The sequence below is a fragment of the Ctenocephalides felis genome, unplaced genomic scaffold (assembly GCF_003426905.1).
Source record: "Ctenocephalides felis isolate EL2017-DRISC unplaced genomic scaffold, ASM342690v1 CF-g0.4_SCAFFOLD_03571, whole genome shotgun sequence".
Taxonomy (NCBI): domain Eukaryota; kingdom Metazoa; phylum Arthropoda; class Insecta; order Siphonaptera; family Pulicidae; genus Ctenocephalides; species Ctenocephalides felis.
Genome location: NW_020539725.1, coordinates 51,105,750 through 51,121,304, shown reverse-complemented (window position 1 = coordinate 51,121,304; position 15,555 = coordinate 51,105,750). Strand labels below are relative to the sequence as shown.

The window sequence follows — 15,555 nt, the reverse complement described above, 5'->3', positions numbered from 1 at the left end:
CTATTATAGTCGTATATTATTATAAGGTAAAAGTAATAAAAATATAGAAAGCGTATCGAAAGATTCTATTCTCTAGATAGCTTCTTATTATATACGGATTATTATAGAATTATACGGAAATACTTCTTTCTGCATTCTTATTTTGTTGGCTCATTAACTACTATACATTGCTAATCACATTAATTTTTATTGTTCCTCTTAAATATTTTTTATTATATTACTGCATAAACTAATTTAGCATGATCTTTAATTTTCAAAATATATCTATAAAGTTTTATTGATTATGGAAATGGCAGTGAATCATTAACAAATAATGTGTCCATAGACGATAATGCTAAAAATCAGTCATATTGTTGTTAGATTTTGTTAATGCTTTTATGCAAATGATCAATATACCTTATTTTTCTATTTCAGGAGATTATTCTCTAGACATTTACCCAGTTAGATTAGACGATGATGCGCGTTACCAGTGTCAAGTGAGTCCTGGTCCTAAAGGCCAACCAGGAATCCGTTCCCAATTTGCAGTACTTTCTGTACTGGTTCCTCCAGAACCACCAAAAATAGCACAAGGAGACTTTTTGTTAACAACTGAAGACAGAGAAATAGAATTGGAGTGCTCATCTGTTGGAGGAAAACCTGCTGCTGAGGTAGGAGAATAAACTTTTAAATATTTTTAATATAATAATAAGTCTTATATAATTATTCTACTACCATTCTATTTATGTCTATGAAAACATTGACAATTTTACTTAAGCTCGTTAAGGTCTTAAATATTGAAGTTATAAGTACACTTAAGTGGTTGGTTATGTGTTTAGCGCCATCAAGACTTTATAATTTGAAACAATTCATTTTAACGTTAAAGTTTGAAAACAACAAAGTAACGATAACATAATACTTATTGAAAGTACTTTGCTAAGAACGTAAAAGCAAGAATGAATTAAAAGCTGTCGGAAACTTGTCAATTATGGTTTAGGAACTCGTTTGTTGCAAACATAATATATATATATATATATATATATATATATATATATATACATTTTAAAGCCATATTGTAACAATATTTTCTACATAACTTTTGCTGTATGGTAGTTTCATTAGTTCGAAGTAATTTCTACTTATTATCCAATACCAGCATTATATAATGATTTTATTTAAATATATATTATTATGTAGTACTTATTAAAATATATTTTTTTAATTACATATTACACTCTTTGCATAATTATTAACTTGAGTATTTTTGAGTAAATGATTCGGGTAAAAAATTATTAACTAATATATAAAATTCTTTATTTTCTAATTATCTACTAATTGAAGGTTAAAATTTATTAAAAAGTTTAATACCCAGACCATCTAAAACATTAAAAGTTTTAGTATAGGACATTTTGCAAGTTTAAATTTGGTGTTGTAGCAGTCATGTTCAAAATTCAATCATTTTAGATTTCAGAATTAAATTTTTTCCAAAATATGAAATTTGTTTGTGTTAACTAAGTAAAGTCCACAAAAAATTATGCTAAAATGATCGATTGCTGCGATAAAAATGTCTTTCTTTAATTATCTCTTATCTGAGTACATAAAATAGAATAAATCACTGATTTCATATGAAACATATCACATTTTTTCTATAAAAATTATTACAAACATTTTAATATTTGTGTAAAACAGTAGCTAAAAGTTTTTTTGAGAGACTAGGTATTTCTTCAATTGGGAGACTAGGTATTTCTTTAATTGGGAGACTAGGTATTTCTTCAATTGGGAGACTAGGTATTTTTTCATTTTGGAGACTATTCAAGTAAAAAGTTAATTTTTGAGAGAACTAAGTATTTCTTGATTTGGGAGACTAGATATTATTCAAGTATTAAGTTGATTTTTGGGAGACTAGGTAATCCTTCATTTGGGACACTAGGTACTTCTTCAATTTGGAGACAAGATATTTCTTCAATTGGGAGACTAAGTATTCCCTCATTTGGTAAACTAAATATTTTTTCATTTTGGAGACTAGGTATTATTCAAGCATTAAGTTGATTTTTGGGAGACTAGGTATTTCTCCATTTAAGTGAGGGTATTTTTTTCATTTGAGAGAATTGGTATTATTTAAGTATTAAATTGATTTTTAGGAGCATTCTTTTTTATTTTGGAGACTAGATACTGTTCAAATATTAAGTTGACTTTTTGGAGAACTAGAAATATCTAAATTTGGGAGATTAGGTATTATACAAGAGTTAAGTTGATATTTGGGAGTCTAGGTATTTCTCTATTTGGGAGCCTCGGTGTTATTCAAGTATCAAGTTGAATTTTGGTAGACTAGGTATTTTTTTCATTTGGGAGCCTATAGTCTCCCTATAGGTGTTATATAAGTATAAAGTGGACTAACATTAAATAATTAGTCAAATTAGGTTAAACATCAGTTTGTATTTCTAAGATAAGTACGTGAAACTACTATACTATACTAATATATGCCAAAGACTGAACATTTTGAAGTAAAAAATTTGATTACCATCTCCCTACCTACCCATCTGGGAGACTAGGTGTTTTTCATTTAGGAGACTAGGCATTGTTCAAGTATTAAGTTGATTTGTGAGGGACTTGATATTTTTCCATTTGGGAGACTAGGTATTATTCAAGTATTAAATTGAAAAGTGGAGTAACATCAAATAATTAGTTAAACATCTGTTTGTATTTCTGAGCAAAGTGCGTAAAACTACTATACTATGTCTGAGATTGAATACTTTAGTAAATAATTCGATTACCACCTCATACGTTCTATTTAGTATTCTTCCTGCATAGAAAAGCTCATTATTGTAAACCTCACGATATTCTCCTCAGATAACATGGATCGATGGTATGGGTAATGTACTCACAGCAGGAATAGAAAGTTTCGTCGAGCCATTACCTGACGGCAGACGCTTCACGTCACGTTCTGTTTTGAAGTTGACGCCCAAGAAGGAGCATCACAACACTACTTTCACTTGTCAAGCGCAGAACACCGCCGACAGGACTTATAGAGCAGCAAAACTTAGACTAGAGGTAAGAGAAAATAAATTCTGAATCGCAATTAAAGTTTTGAACGGGAATAGACTTTGGAATTGATTTCGTGGAAAATTTTACTTACTCTAAGACTTTGGGGACGTGGATAAGAAATAAGTCTTGGGTTTTTATTAAAAAGTGGGAAAGAAGTATCAAAGTAAAATTAATTCCTTTTATCGATTTAACACTCGAATCTTTCAAAGACATGTTAGAATCTATTTTACTTATCAATACTAGGTTTTAAAAAATAATTCAGTACTATTTTTCTACTTTGTTGTCTCAATATTATATCCACTGTTGTAGAACCTACCTATATAATTTTAATATTCTTTTCAATTACTATTTTTATTTTATTTTTTGAATTTTGTTTTAACATAATTTTATTTATTGATTTAGAATTTAGAATTAATTACAATTCCATTAATATCGTGGAAAATTTTAGTTTTTGTAAGACTTCAGGATCATTTGAGAAAGTGAATATGGAATTTTTTTGGATTTTTTAAATGTATAATTTTAGAAAAAATTTACAAGCATATTGAAATTATTATACTACATTTAAAAAAATCATTTTAATACAATTTTTCTGCTCTGCTGTCTCATTAATGTTATAACTATTGCTATAGATCATTTTTATTATTAAAATTTGTTTCTAAACAATATTTTTGTTATATTTCATCAAAAATTAACTTATATCTCTAACAGCCAATTTATGGCAATTAAATGAGCAAACTCATAAAGTAAAACCTAAACTAGAAATAAATGAAAATAAAAATAATTCGATATTTATTTTTTTATTACTAGACATATTAAAAAAATTATTCAAGTACTTTTTTTATTATTTGAATTATTATTGAAGACAAAATCTAAATTTAAAAGCCTATATCATAACATTGTAGGATTTATTATAAAACTTTAGAATTGATGAATGTGAGATATGTTTTTTTCTCGAATTTTAATATATTTTCAATATTTGTAGAAGTGAATGAGAAATAAGTCTCAAGTTTTTTGGTGTAGAGTATGTAAACTTTAAATATATAATTAATTTACCATACAATAAAATATTTAAAATAATTATTTCGATTCATATTGCAATACAGATTGTAAGCATACCTTATTCGGAATAAAATCAATATAATATAATTCAAACATTTGTATGATAGCTTTGAAAATATTTTAATTAATAATATACTAAATATATATACTTCTTATATAATTAACTCTATTTATACAGCTAGTCTATACATTAAATGGTACAAGTATGAGGGAATCATTGAGTACATAATTTATATTCTTCAATAACATTAATTATATTTATTCTGGTATTAATACCTACAGGTATTAATGATATAAAAGTACTCAAGATTTATTACAATACTTTATAAAACTAAACCTAATAATATGATGGATAACCTATTACCTATCATACTATACTATATTATTGTATATCATAGGTAGATATCTATTATCTATCATACCGTGAGATACCTATACCGTCATTAACTTATTATATACCTACATAACCTTTTACTTCTTATAAATATTACTGTCTAATTTATATATTCACCTATATTATATAGGTTTACCCTACGCCCTATGTATTATCTCTACCTATTTATTTGTCTATACTGGGATTTGAACCCGGGACCTCCGCGTGGCGGTCGCGCACCTTAACCACTACCCTATCGGGTATCCCCACCAATAATATAATATGGGACGCACTGTTGTTCCCGCGGGTCATTTTCTAATTAATTAGATAATTAATACTAAGGTGGCGCGACGACACGCGAAAAAAGTCGGTTGATTGTAGCGTTACGGTGGTGTAGTGGATAAGGTAGCCGCGTGTCACGCGGCGGACCCGGGTTCGATTCTCGGTAGGGTTAATGTAGCGTGTAAGGAAAATTATAGGTAATAGGATATATAGTAGATATAGGTTAGGTGTATTCGGTATACAATGTAGGGATTTGAGAGTATATGATGAAATATAGCGTATGGTATAGATGTAAGGCGTGTAGTGTAGAATGCAACGTATAGGCACACGTAAGACTATAAAAATACACGAATAGGAACCTATGATGTAGGTGTTTAGCGTATAAGAAATGCGAATGAATATAAGATTTAATTTATAAATATTATTTTTTCTATAAGAATTTTTATCTCGGTATTAAATACCTAAAATATCCAAAATATCCGTTAAGGCGTCGATTACACCTTACTGCTGCCTTTGCCGTTATCACTTCATAGCAAATTAATTACTGCGCTTTTAAACGATTGAGTGCACTGTGCGACAATAGACATAGAACAATAAATTTTATTAAATGTTTGAGTAACTTGTACGAGCTGAATTTCTTAAGATGTTCTTAGTCTCGCAACTTACTGAATTCTAAAAATTCTAAATTTAAAAATATAATATAAAAATTATTATACCACTGTCTGTAAGGGATGGCAATTTATAAATATACAGACTAATACATATAGAATTTGGAATTTTTCTATAATCCGTAATATTGAGAAAGTTTGCATTAAACCTAAAAAGGGATGCGTATTTACCTAAGCTATGGAAATATATATGATTTGCAAATGCATCCTGTGCTTACTTAAACTAAACAATGATCATAATATATTTAACGAATTTTTAACAGTATTTACAAATTACATTCGAAGCGCCCAACGCAAGTGGGTTAAAGTCGTGTAATTTTTTAATTTGCCTCCCCCCTCTGAATTTAAAAATGGCTTTTTCTGTTGTATTGGGCGTGGATTTAAAAGAATCAAAGTAGGCCGAAATTGAGACAATAAGTCTATTGAAATATCAGGGTAACTCTTTTGCTATAAATTGTTAACTAATTTACCAATAAATAAATGTCAATAAAACAATGATTAAAAAAAATTACCAATAAATGTTGGATTGTAAAAATTTACAAGCAATCTAACGGCTTATATTTTTGCCTTAGATGGCAAAAAAATTCATCCAATTATTAAAATATTAATTTTTTTTGCAGTTCTTATGCTTTTGTATTTTTAGAATTGCTTTTTTTCGCTACAATCAATTTCCATTATATGAATGTCTTAAATTATTTATTTTATTCGACTAACGCTCGCTATGTCCGAAACAAGTTCAACTTATATCTGAAATATTAGGGCATCAGACACTTTTCGGTCTTAATTTTTCTTTCGATATATGTGAAATTTGAAATACACTACTGTATTGTAATTAATATTTCAGTTTATACACTTCAATTTGTAACTAAATTAAAAACGACTTTGATAAAAGTTTTATATATATGATATATGTATATATATATATATATATATATATAATATATATACTCGTATATATTCAATAATATTATGCAAAAAATTGCCAAAATATATATAATAAGAATTCTTAATATTTGTATTTAGAAAATTTAATATTAATTAAGACTTCTATATTTCCAGGTGAAATTTGCACCCAAAGTATCCGTAGCAGTAATAGGTATTGATACATTCCCCGGAGGTCGCATTCCAGAAGGAAGTGAAGTTCAATTTTCTTGTAAAGCTGAAGCAAATCCGCCAGAACTGACTTATAAGTGGTTTATAAATGACGAACCAGTAGTTGGAGATTACACAACGTTAATGGTACCTATTATATCCAGTCGTTTTCATGTAAAAGTAGATAATTTAGTAAGATTCCATTAACTAACTATTACAGATAACTGATATTATAGTTAATGACCGGAACAATTAAGCTTATATGTCATTATATGCCATTGACATATCTCGGAGGCTAATTATAATTGTATTTATGTCCACGTAGCTATTACGAATTTAGTTGATATTAAAAATATATACTGTAAAATCTCGATATTATCATAAATAGAACATTCGTAATATTTTATTTTAGATTGTAATTTGTTAGAGTATTTTTACACAAATTTTTATTTTCTATTTTATTATTATTTTTTTCTTCAATTTTATTCATTCAACATTGTTTTATACTGAATAGAAAATCATTTCTTTAAATATCGCCTGGTTTCTTATTGGTAATTTCAACAATATTTGTAATTCTGCTTTTGCAGTGCAATCATAAAAATTTTAATGTATTTTTTTATAATTATTAATTAAAAATATCTTTTAATTTACTAGGTAATGTACAATGTGACAAGAGCTTATCACGACGCAATCGTCAAGTGCGAAGTTCATAATCCTGTTGGAAAATCTGAAGAAAGTGAAACCTTGGATATAAGCTGTAAGTATTCCTGTTTAATTAATTTTGAATATATATATATATAAATATACATATATATATATATATATAAATATACATATATATATATATATATACTTTAATCGTATATATATATATACGATTAAATGTATACGCATCATGAAAATGGGAGCATAGGACAGTCTTTTTTTGATTTCACACTCAAAAATTTTAAATGCTGCATCCCTCACATTTTTACAAACGTGTTTAAAGATATTTCTTATAAATTATAATGAAAATTCAATTTAACGATCTTGTTAATTATATCATAATCAATGATAATCTTAGTTTTAGTCTAATTTAATTTATTTTTAATATTATTATTTAAAATGTCTTCAAAATTTAATTGTTTACATACATAAGTTACAAATTTTTGTAGAGATCAGTCTATTTGGTATAATCTTTATTTTTAAATTACAGACTTGACATCAACTGAAAATTTTTTTATATGAAATATTTATTCTCCAAATGTTTTAAAATGGTCTTCATTTTATTTTAGTATCTTTATTTCACACAATATAGGCACAGTGTTAACAGTGGTTGACGGATATACTCGTTCTGGAAAATTAATCTAATTTTGTGTATTGACGAGTATATTCGTTGTATAAAATAGTGATCATTTTCTATTTAAATTAAAATTTTTGAAAAAAAATAAAACAAAATTTTTTAAAATATCATATGTAGAAAAGTCGAAAATGGCATTTTACCTTAAGGCAAGTTGCACGAAATGCGGAAATAATTGTAATACTTAATCGAATAGAACCATTAACATTGAGCTATTTAAATAACATTATTTACTGTTAATTTGAAAACAATTTTTGTTACTAGTACAACTTGGTAGGTCAACTCTGTGATTGACTAATATACTTGTCATGAGATTTTGGACGACGCAAAAAAGTATCGTTAACTAGTTATCTGATTAAATATTATCCAGACATTCTATGACATAAATTACTCTTTGCTGAGTTATATATCTCAACGACAATTGTAAAAGATATTCCATTACCTTCATCATTTTCGAGACAAATTTTTATTGATCTGTTTGGAGAATAAATAGTTTATATTAAGACTTGTAAAAATTCTTGTTAAGTTTATGAATCTCAAATATATACATATATACACATTACATTTTATTATATTAATGTAGGGTCAGCCATTTAACTTTTATTTGGCAGCCATTTGCAATTTTTTGGCAGCCATTTGTAATTTTGGCAGCCATTTAAAATTAAGACAGCAGTTTAAATAAATCTAATTTTCATTATTAATCGGAAAGATTATACTGTCAAATAAAAAAAGTTATTTGGCGGACTCGTTATATATGTATATGTACAATATATATTTTGTGCAATCAGAGTTTATGAATGTAATCTCTTCCAAACTTCCGTGTATACTTATTGTTTTGAATTATTGCATAACACCTAAATAGACTTATAATCCAGTGCCCATTGTTGGCTACATTCCGCATTTACATATGAGTTTATCTCTACATTCAGATGGTCCCCGGTTCCGCACTAGACCTCGGTCTGTCCAAGCAGATAACGGAGCAACCGTAGCGCTTAGCTGCGACGTAGACGGTAATCCTACGCCCGACATTATATGGATATATGAGGAATCACAAAAGGTACTTTTCGGTTTCATTCATAGACTAAGAAGCAAGAGCTATTGTTTGTCATTAATTGTTCTTGGATTTATTCCTTGATATCTATCTGGATACTTTTGGAAAAGACCTATAGCTGAAACTTACTTGCAAGATAAAATTATATGCAGTTTTAAGACAAAATTATTTTATTGGTCAGCAGTTTTATATTGAATATGAAAACCATACTTTTAACTCGAATATCATCAATTTGAAAACTTAGAACGATTTTATAATATTTTTATCTACCGATTCTTATTCATTTCTTTATTTTAGGTTGTCGGCAATTCTGCAAATTTAACATTAACCGTCGTACCAGAAACTGCAGGCCGCTATTATTGCAAGGCATCTGTCCCTGGTTTCCATGAAATCGGTGCCAGAGCGCAAGTTTACTTGCGTGGACCTCCTGAAATCGCTTCTGGATCTACACAATTTGGAATCACTGGCGATACGGTAAATTGATAAATTATATACAATATTAACTGATATTTGGTATATATTCCTAACTATTGATACAAAAGAGAGGAAAATGAGATGGAAACTATTGTTCCATGAAACGAATCGATCTGAACGACACTAAATAACTACTTATACAACTCAAAAGGTTTTATTTTTATGTTTTAAATCTAATTTCTTGACTAAAATTTAATGACTAATACTGGCAAGAGTATAAGATCATCTTCATTGACTTCATAAAGCTTCAAAATTGCATATTGATATGATTTTGGATAATTTCACCTATTAAGATAATATTTATTTGAACATTTGTATTTTACATAGCAAAGAGCTTATAAGCCATTTCCTTGTCTATGATATGAGCCATTATAAAAAAGCATCAAATGCATTTTATGGTCGTTACTTCCTTATACATGAAGTTGTTATATATACTCTATAGACTTTTAACAATATTTGTTGTAATTGTTATAATATTAAGTAGAATTATCGATAATCTTATTAAATAAAATCAATTTCTATTTTTCAGGTTCGTCTAGAATGCATAGCTCATTCTGTGCCGCGTCCACAACGTGTTTCATGGTCACGATGGGGTCGTGACATCGAGCCTGGAAGCAGCAGTAGTGCTTCCACAATAAGTGGAAGCGGTGGATTGTCCAATAGTGACGATGCTGAATATAGTGTCCTGGAAGATCCTTTACCAGATGGACTTAAAAGCACATTAATTGTCAGAGATAGCAGACCAAGGCATTTTGGAGAATACAATTGCACAGCAGCCAATGAATACGGCGCAGATGTTATGGCTATCAGACTTGTCCCAAGAAGTAAGTTAAATAATATTTATATATAGATTTAACTTATCAAAATTTTCTCTACAAACTGAAGAAATCACAATAGTTGTATTTTATTTTCGGTACTTATTAAATTTCAATCTGTTCTTTTTCAGAAACTTTCCCTATGCTTCTAACAATAGTCGGAGCAGTTGCTGGCGTCATCCTAATAGTTATAATAACCCTCTCGGCCATTCTATGCCAAAAACGAAAACGCAGGAGGCACCACCATGAAAACAGTGCCCGTGACCTGAAATCTGCAGGAAGGCCGCATGACGAAAAGTCTATGGATGGAAACAATCACACTACTATTATCACGAACCAATGTCGAGACAGTGACCGAAGTTCCAATGTTAGCGATTTAAAATTGGAATTAAGAGAGGATTGCTATTCTTCAAATCAAGAATACTCTGAAGCCGGATCAGATGGTGGAATAAACAGGACTAGCATTGGTATACCGATGACAGGACCTGTGAATTTGCCTGGTGGGGAAATTTATAGATACTCTGCTGATTATACAGAACCACATTTTCCACCAAAGAGTAATGTAAGTACTAATGAAAAATAAGTAAAAAAATCAAATGTTCATGTTAACTTTTTTATTGTAATTTAAACAATAACATGAATGTTATTTTTACAATTTAGGATGGTCAAAACAACAATGGATACGTACCATACGTCGATTACACACGTGACTACAACCCACCATCTCTTACCATGAAACCTGCTTTACAACCAACTCTCGAGTCTTCAAGAGAAAGTCTACAATCAACCCGCCTTCATCTAAATAGTCTTCATTCCAACAATTCTTTATCTTCAAGTGGAACACATGTTACCGCTCATCACCATCCAGCTGGGCAAGTGGTGTCTAACGGTAGTATCATGATGGGCGGCGGCGGCTCTTTGACACGTCGGCAAAATATTGACGGAAGTGGTTCTACTTATCCTTCAAATAGTCTGCAAAGAGGTATTAAGGATTCTAGGCATGAAAATGGTCTGCCAACTGTTATGCCGCCTGCCATGCACGAAATGTCATTGATGCCAAATGGAGGGTTACATCCGCCAGGTAAAATAATTGATCGACAATAATAATAATAAATAGTAGTCTATCTGATGACAATCAATGAGTCCCTTTCTCATTTTTGTTTCGTATTCCCATTACTATTTTATTACCATTATTTGCTTTTTATACATTTTCCTGCAATTACCTTCCCAAACTTCTGCTTCCATGCTTCTTTGTCCTGTGATTATACTTTTAGTTCCTTGTAATTTTTCTTCTTGCGTAAGTCATCAATCATCTGCATTCAGCCATCACTGAAAAAAAAGCCTTCACTGAAGTTTATGCTATGGCTTGTGTCATCTACTTTAAGATTTGCGTCGGTAAAAGGTGCCATACTTCACTTGTTCAGATAATGGTGGATGATCTTTTTACCCCGTTCTACCCTACATTATTTATGTTTTCATATCCTACTACATTCAATTTAAACATCCCTATATACGGCTCGGCAATGCCAAGAGGCTAGTTTTAGTTGGAATTTTTTTTGATCTGCCATTTCAGGACGCAGAATTTCAAATTAGAACTTTGTGGTTGTAATGCCAAAGCTCTATCACTGCACCACGACTTTCGAAAATATTTATGTTAAATATTTGAGTAAAATCTACTTACTACAAACTACATATAAGAAGTTTGTTTTCAAATATTATTCAAACTATTCAAAGCATAAGTTCAGTACATATTACGTAATAATATATTATAACAAATGTATAAGACCTTTGATAATGATGAGTTCCTTACGAATTTTATAAAATAATTAATAAGCAAGGCTTAATTATAAGTATAATGAACTAAATTTTATTTATTTTAAACGTATTGAGTTGACTAGTCTACATATTGAAATGTCCAAAATTCTTCTTCTTCCCAATATTTTTAGTACTTCTCTTTTACCGTCGACTACATTATGTAGGAGGCACAATTTTTGCTGAGTGGGTCCGTAATAATTTATTATAACAAATGTATCAGACCTTTGATAATATAATGAGTTCCATGCGAATTTTTTAAAAAATTAATAAACAAAGCTTAATTATAAGTATAAGACTAAAAATTTATTTTTTTAAGTGTTCAGTTTACTACTTAAAATGTCCCTTCCTTCCCAATCTTTTTAGTCTTTCTGTTTTACCATCGACTATATTATGTAGGAGTTTTTCTGCAGAATGGATCCGATCCAGATTCCTTCCAACTTAAGGATTGTGTTCAGTATAATTTGCTATTTGTTACCTTATCTGTACACTTTATATTCTCCAGCATCACATTTTAACACTCTGGATAGTTTTTGTCAGGCCGACAAGAGACAATTTCTCTGATTTGTACAGAGCTGTCCTCCACACATAATACTTTATTAGTCTTTCACAATCGTTTCTCATTTGATTATATATCAATTATTATTTGTACAGATGTTTATAATTACAATATATTTTTTCTCCACCAGGAATAGATGCAAGGTATTCAGTAACGTACGGAAATCCTTACCTCCGGTCTTCGAGTACATCATTACCTCCTCCGAGTACGGCAAACCCGTCCGCGACGCCTGCACCCCCGCCATATTCCCGTCGTCCTGCGGTTCCGCAGACCGAGGTCGCTGGGCCCGGACCTCAGGTCGCGCGACTGCCGAGCTCTCCCACGAGTCAGTACATCGTCCCAGGCGCCGCGCAAACGCACAGCGTCAAGAAAGGAACGCTGGCGACGCACGTGTGAGCCGCGACCCGGTGTTGTACATTGATCGCGGTTCGTAACTGGCGTTATTCGATTCGCCTTGCCTTCGCGAGGTTTGTTACTCGAATTCCAGAAACTTTTGAAGTGGTCAGTGTTATTTTATCCGGTATTTCGGAAAAGTCAATTGTGAACTATATAAATATGAATGTTATTAAAAAATTATTGAACGATTTAAAAAGACAATTAAAATCTAAGTGTGCTCTATATTTCAATAATTGAAGGGTACTTGGGATTAATTGAAGTCTAATGAGTGTACTAGGCAAAATGAATAAGGTGATCACTAGAATATTGAAAATTGAATATATTTAAGGTCTCAGTTATTGTTTCACCAGTAACACTGATGGAAGTTTAGATAATGGTATCAAATATGTGCGACCTTATTACCAATGGTGTTGTCGATCCGGAACGCTCCGGAACGTCGTTCCGGTACTTCCTTTTTGGACAAAAACGCGTTTCGGAACTAAATATTATTTCTGACAACGAGCAATCCCTGACGTGCTAAAGAAATTTCATAATTCATGACGAATTTGTATATGTATTATTTATTATTCAAAAGTTTGAACCAAACCGGAACCGGAGCAAACCGGCATGTTTTTCCGAAAACCGGAACGTTTTTTTACTACCAGACTGGAATTTGAACCAAGCCGAGACAAATACGAAAACAGGTTTTTGTACAGTTTTTTTTAAATTTTAGCGGTCCGGTTATAAAAAATAGCACAACACCATTGCTTATTACTATTTATCGCCTATAAATAGTTATTCTCTAAAGTATCCTCCATTTATTGTTAAGCATTGTACGAGCTTGATTTGCTCAAAATCTAAAGGTAAAAATTTGTTTGTTTGTTCTAAATTATTCACGTATTTATTTTTGGTATAATTACTTAACTAAATTATTTTTCGGACTTATATATTATATTATATCCAATTTAAAATTAATATATCGCATGTTACATTTTATTATACTTACAGTATTTTAAATGATTTTTTCTTGTTGCAAAGCTAAGACAAGTCAGTATTTTAACTTAATATTATTATTTAATTCAGCAACTTGGTTGTTAGTTGAAATTTTTATCAAGTGGATTCATTTTAAGAATATTTCCATACATGTATAACTGAAATGCAAAGTCGATGCATTTCATAGTAAGGTCTTCTACTACGTGCAATTAAATTAGTTTTTCATAAAGTGTCGCCCATGGGTTTTAAGACCTTAAAGTTTTTTTTATATTTATTGAATTAAATTATATATGCAATCTGATAAAAGTCAATATATTTATAAAATATCAATTATGGTGTGATTATATATTTGCATGCGATTTATTTAAAGAAAACTTATTTATATTATTTATAATTATATTTGCCTAAAAATTCAAATTAGCAAATTATAGGCGCACACGGGAAAAAGTTAATTAATTAGTCAATATGCAATTTTACATTTCATGAGAAGTCTAAATGATAAAGTCTATTAGCATAATTACGTGTGAAGAATAAACGAAATTCTACATGTACTTAAGACTATTGATATTAAATCAAAATTAAATTGATTGTTAGCCAATAGAAGTATAGCTTCGAAAATCGGTATCGATGCGATTGTTTATAGAAAATTATAAAAAATAAAAAAATGAATGACTGTACTAGATATTATTATAGAACCTAAAGATAAAACAGATTGGCCTAATATTAGACCATGCTTTGTGCATATACATAACTGTAAATAATTTGTTGATCTAATTCACCTAAAATATTTAAATAGATTTTTAACTAGAAATTGAAGCTTGGAATTAGGAGTAATTTATCAGCCATATGTTTACGTACAAAACTACAGGGTTTGTAAATTGTCATTCATCAGTTACACATTTATTCGGTGCAGAGAATGAATATTAAATCAAAATATATATTTTTGAAGTTCTACAAAAATTTGTTAGTATTGCCATAATTGTTATTAAAGTTTAATGGAATCATATTTTTATAATCGAAATAATTCAATTATAGTTCAGTATCTATATTATTATTCGTATTATTGTTTAATTCGGTAATATATATTTTTATGATTCAATAAGTACATATATATTTATAATGTGGAAATATACAATCATGCATATTATTGAAAATTCCAAATTTTATTTTAAATATTGGAAACTTTAAATAAAACTAATTGAATTATATTGAAAACCTTAAATTAGTCATCCGCTAAGCATAAATGAATTTTGTTATTGGTTTTTAAATCAATTGTTTTAATTAAGTTATCATGAGATATAAATAATTTATTTGAGTGTGATGAGTATATATCCACATTTATATTTACTTAATAGTTGTATAAGTTTTATTATAAAGTGTTTGCATGTTTAGTTTAAAATTTACTTAGTGTGTTTGGTTTGCAATGGTTTTCAATAAGATATTTATCAATGCCAAAGAAATGAAGCTTTTAAACTTGTTTCTAATAATTAGTGGTGTTTGAATTGTGTTATTACTTTGTGATTTTGATTTAATTTTTTTCCTTTTTGATTTAAGAACATTATATAAATATGTAAATACAAATATAATTTCAGTATTGAAGTATAGTACATACTGTATATAATTGTATTTACTGCTACCTAAA

The 15,555-nt window shown here is 29.4% G+C and overlaps 2 protein-coding genes across 2 annotated transcripts in view; both read left to right on the top strand.

Annotated features, from left to right (window-relative positions):
- Window positions 1–12,941, top strand: part of LOC113386228 (irregular chiasm C-roughest protein) — a 35,022-nt gene extending 22,081 nt beyond the window's left edge. The window contains exons 3-12 of the mRNA XM_026624020.1: window positions 415–647; window positions 2,827–3,027; window positions 6,463–6,642; window positions 7,150–7,252; window positions 8,764–8,891; window positions 9,183–9,359; window positions 9,889–10,183; window positions 10,306–10,736; window positions 10,835–11,255; window positions 12,676–12,941. Of these exons, the coding sequence (XP_026479805.1) occupies window positions 415–647; window positions 2,827–3,027; window positions 6,463–6,642; window positions 7,150–7,252; window positions 8,764–8,891; window positions 9,183–9,359; window positions 9,889–10,183; window positions 10,306–10,736; window positions 10,835–11,255; window positions 12,676–12,941 (2,435 nt within the window). The remainder of the gene's footprint in view (window positions 1–414; window positions 648–2,826; window positions 3,028–6,462; window positions 6,643–7,149; window positions 7,253–8,763; window positions 8,892–9,182; window positions 9,360–9,888; window positions 10,184–10,305; window positions 10,737–10,834; window positions 11,256–12,675) is intronic.
- Window positions 12,942–13,223: 282 nt separating this feature from the next.
- The window catches only part of LOC113386227 (irregular chiasm C-roughest protein-like), a 10,488-nt gene continuing 8,156 nt past the window's right edge, over window positions 13,224–15,555 (top strand). The window contains exon 1 of the mRNA XM_026624019.1: window positions 13,224–13,232. Within this exon, the coding sequence (XP_026479804.1) occupies window positions 13,224–13,232 (9 nt within the window). The remainder of the gene's footprint in view (window positions 13,233–15,555) is intronic.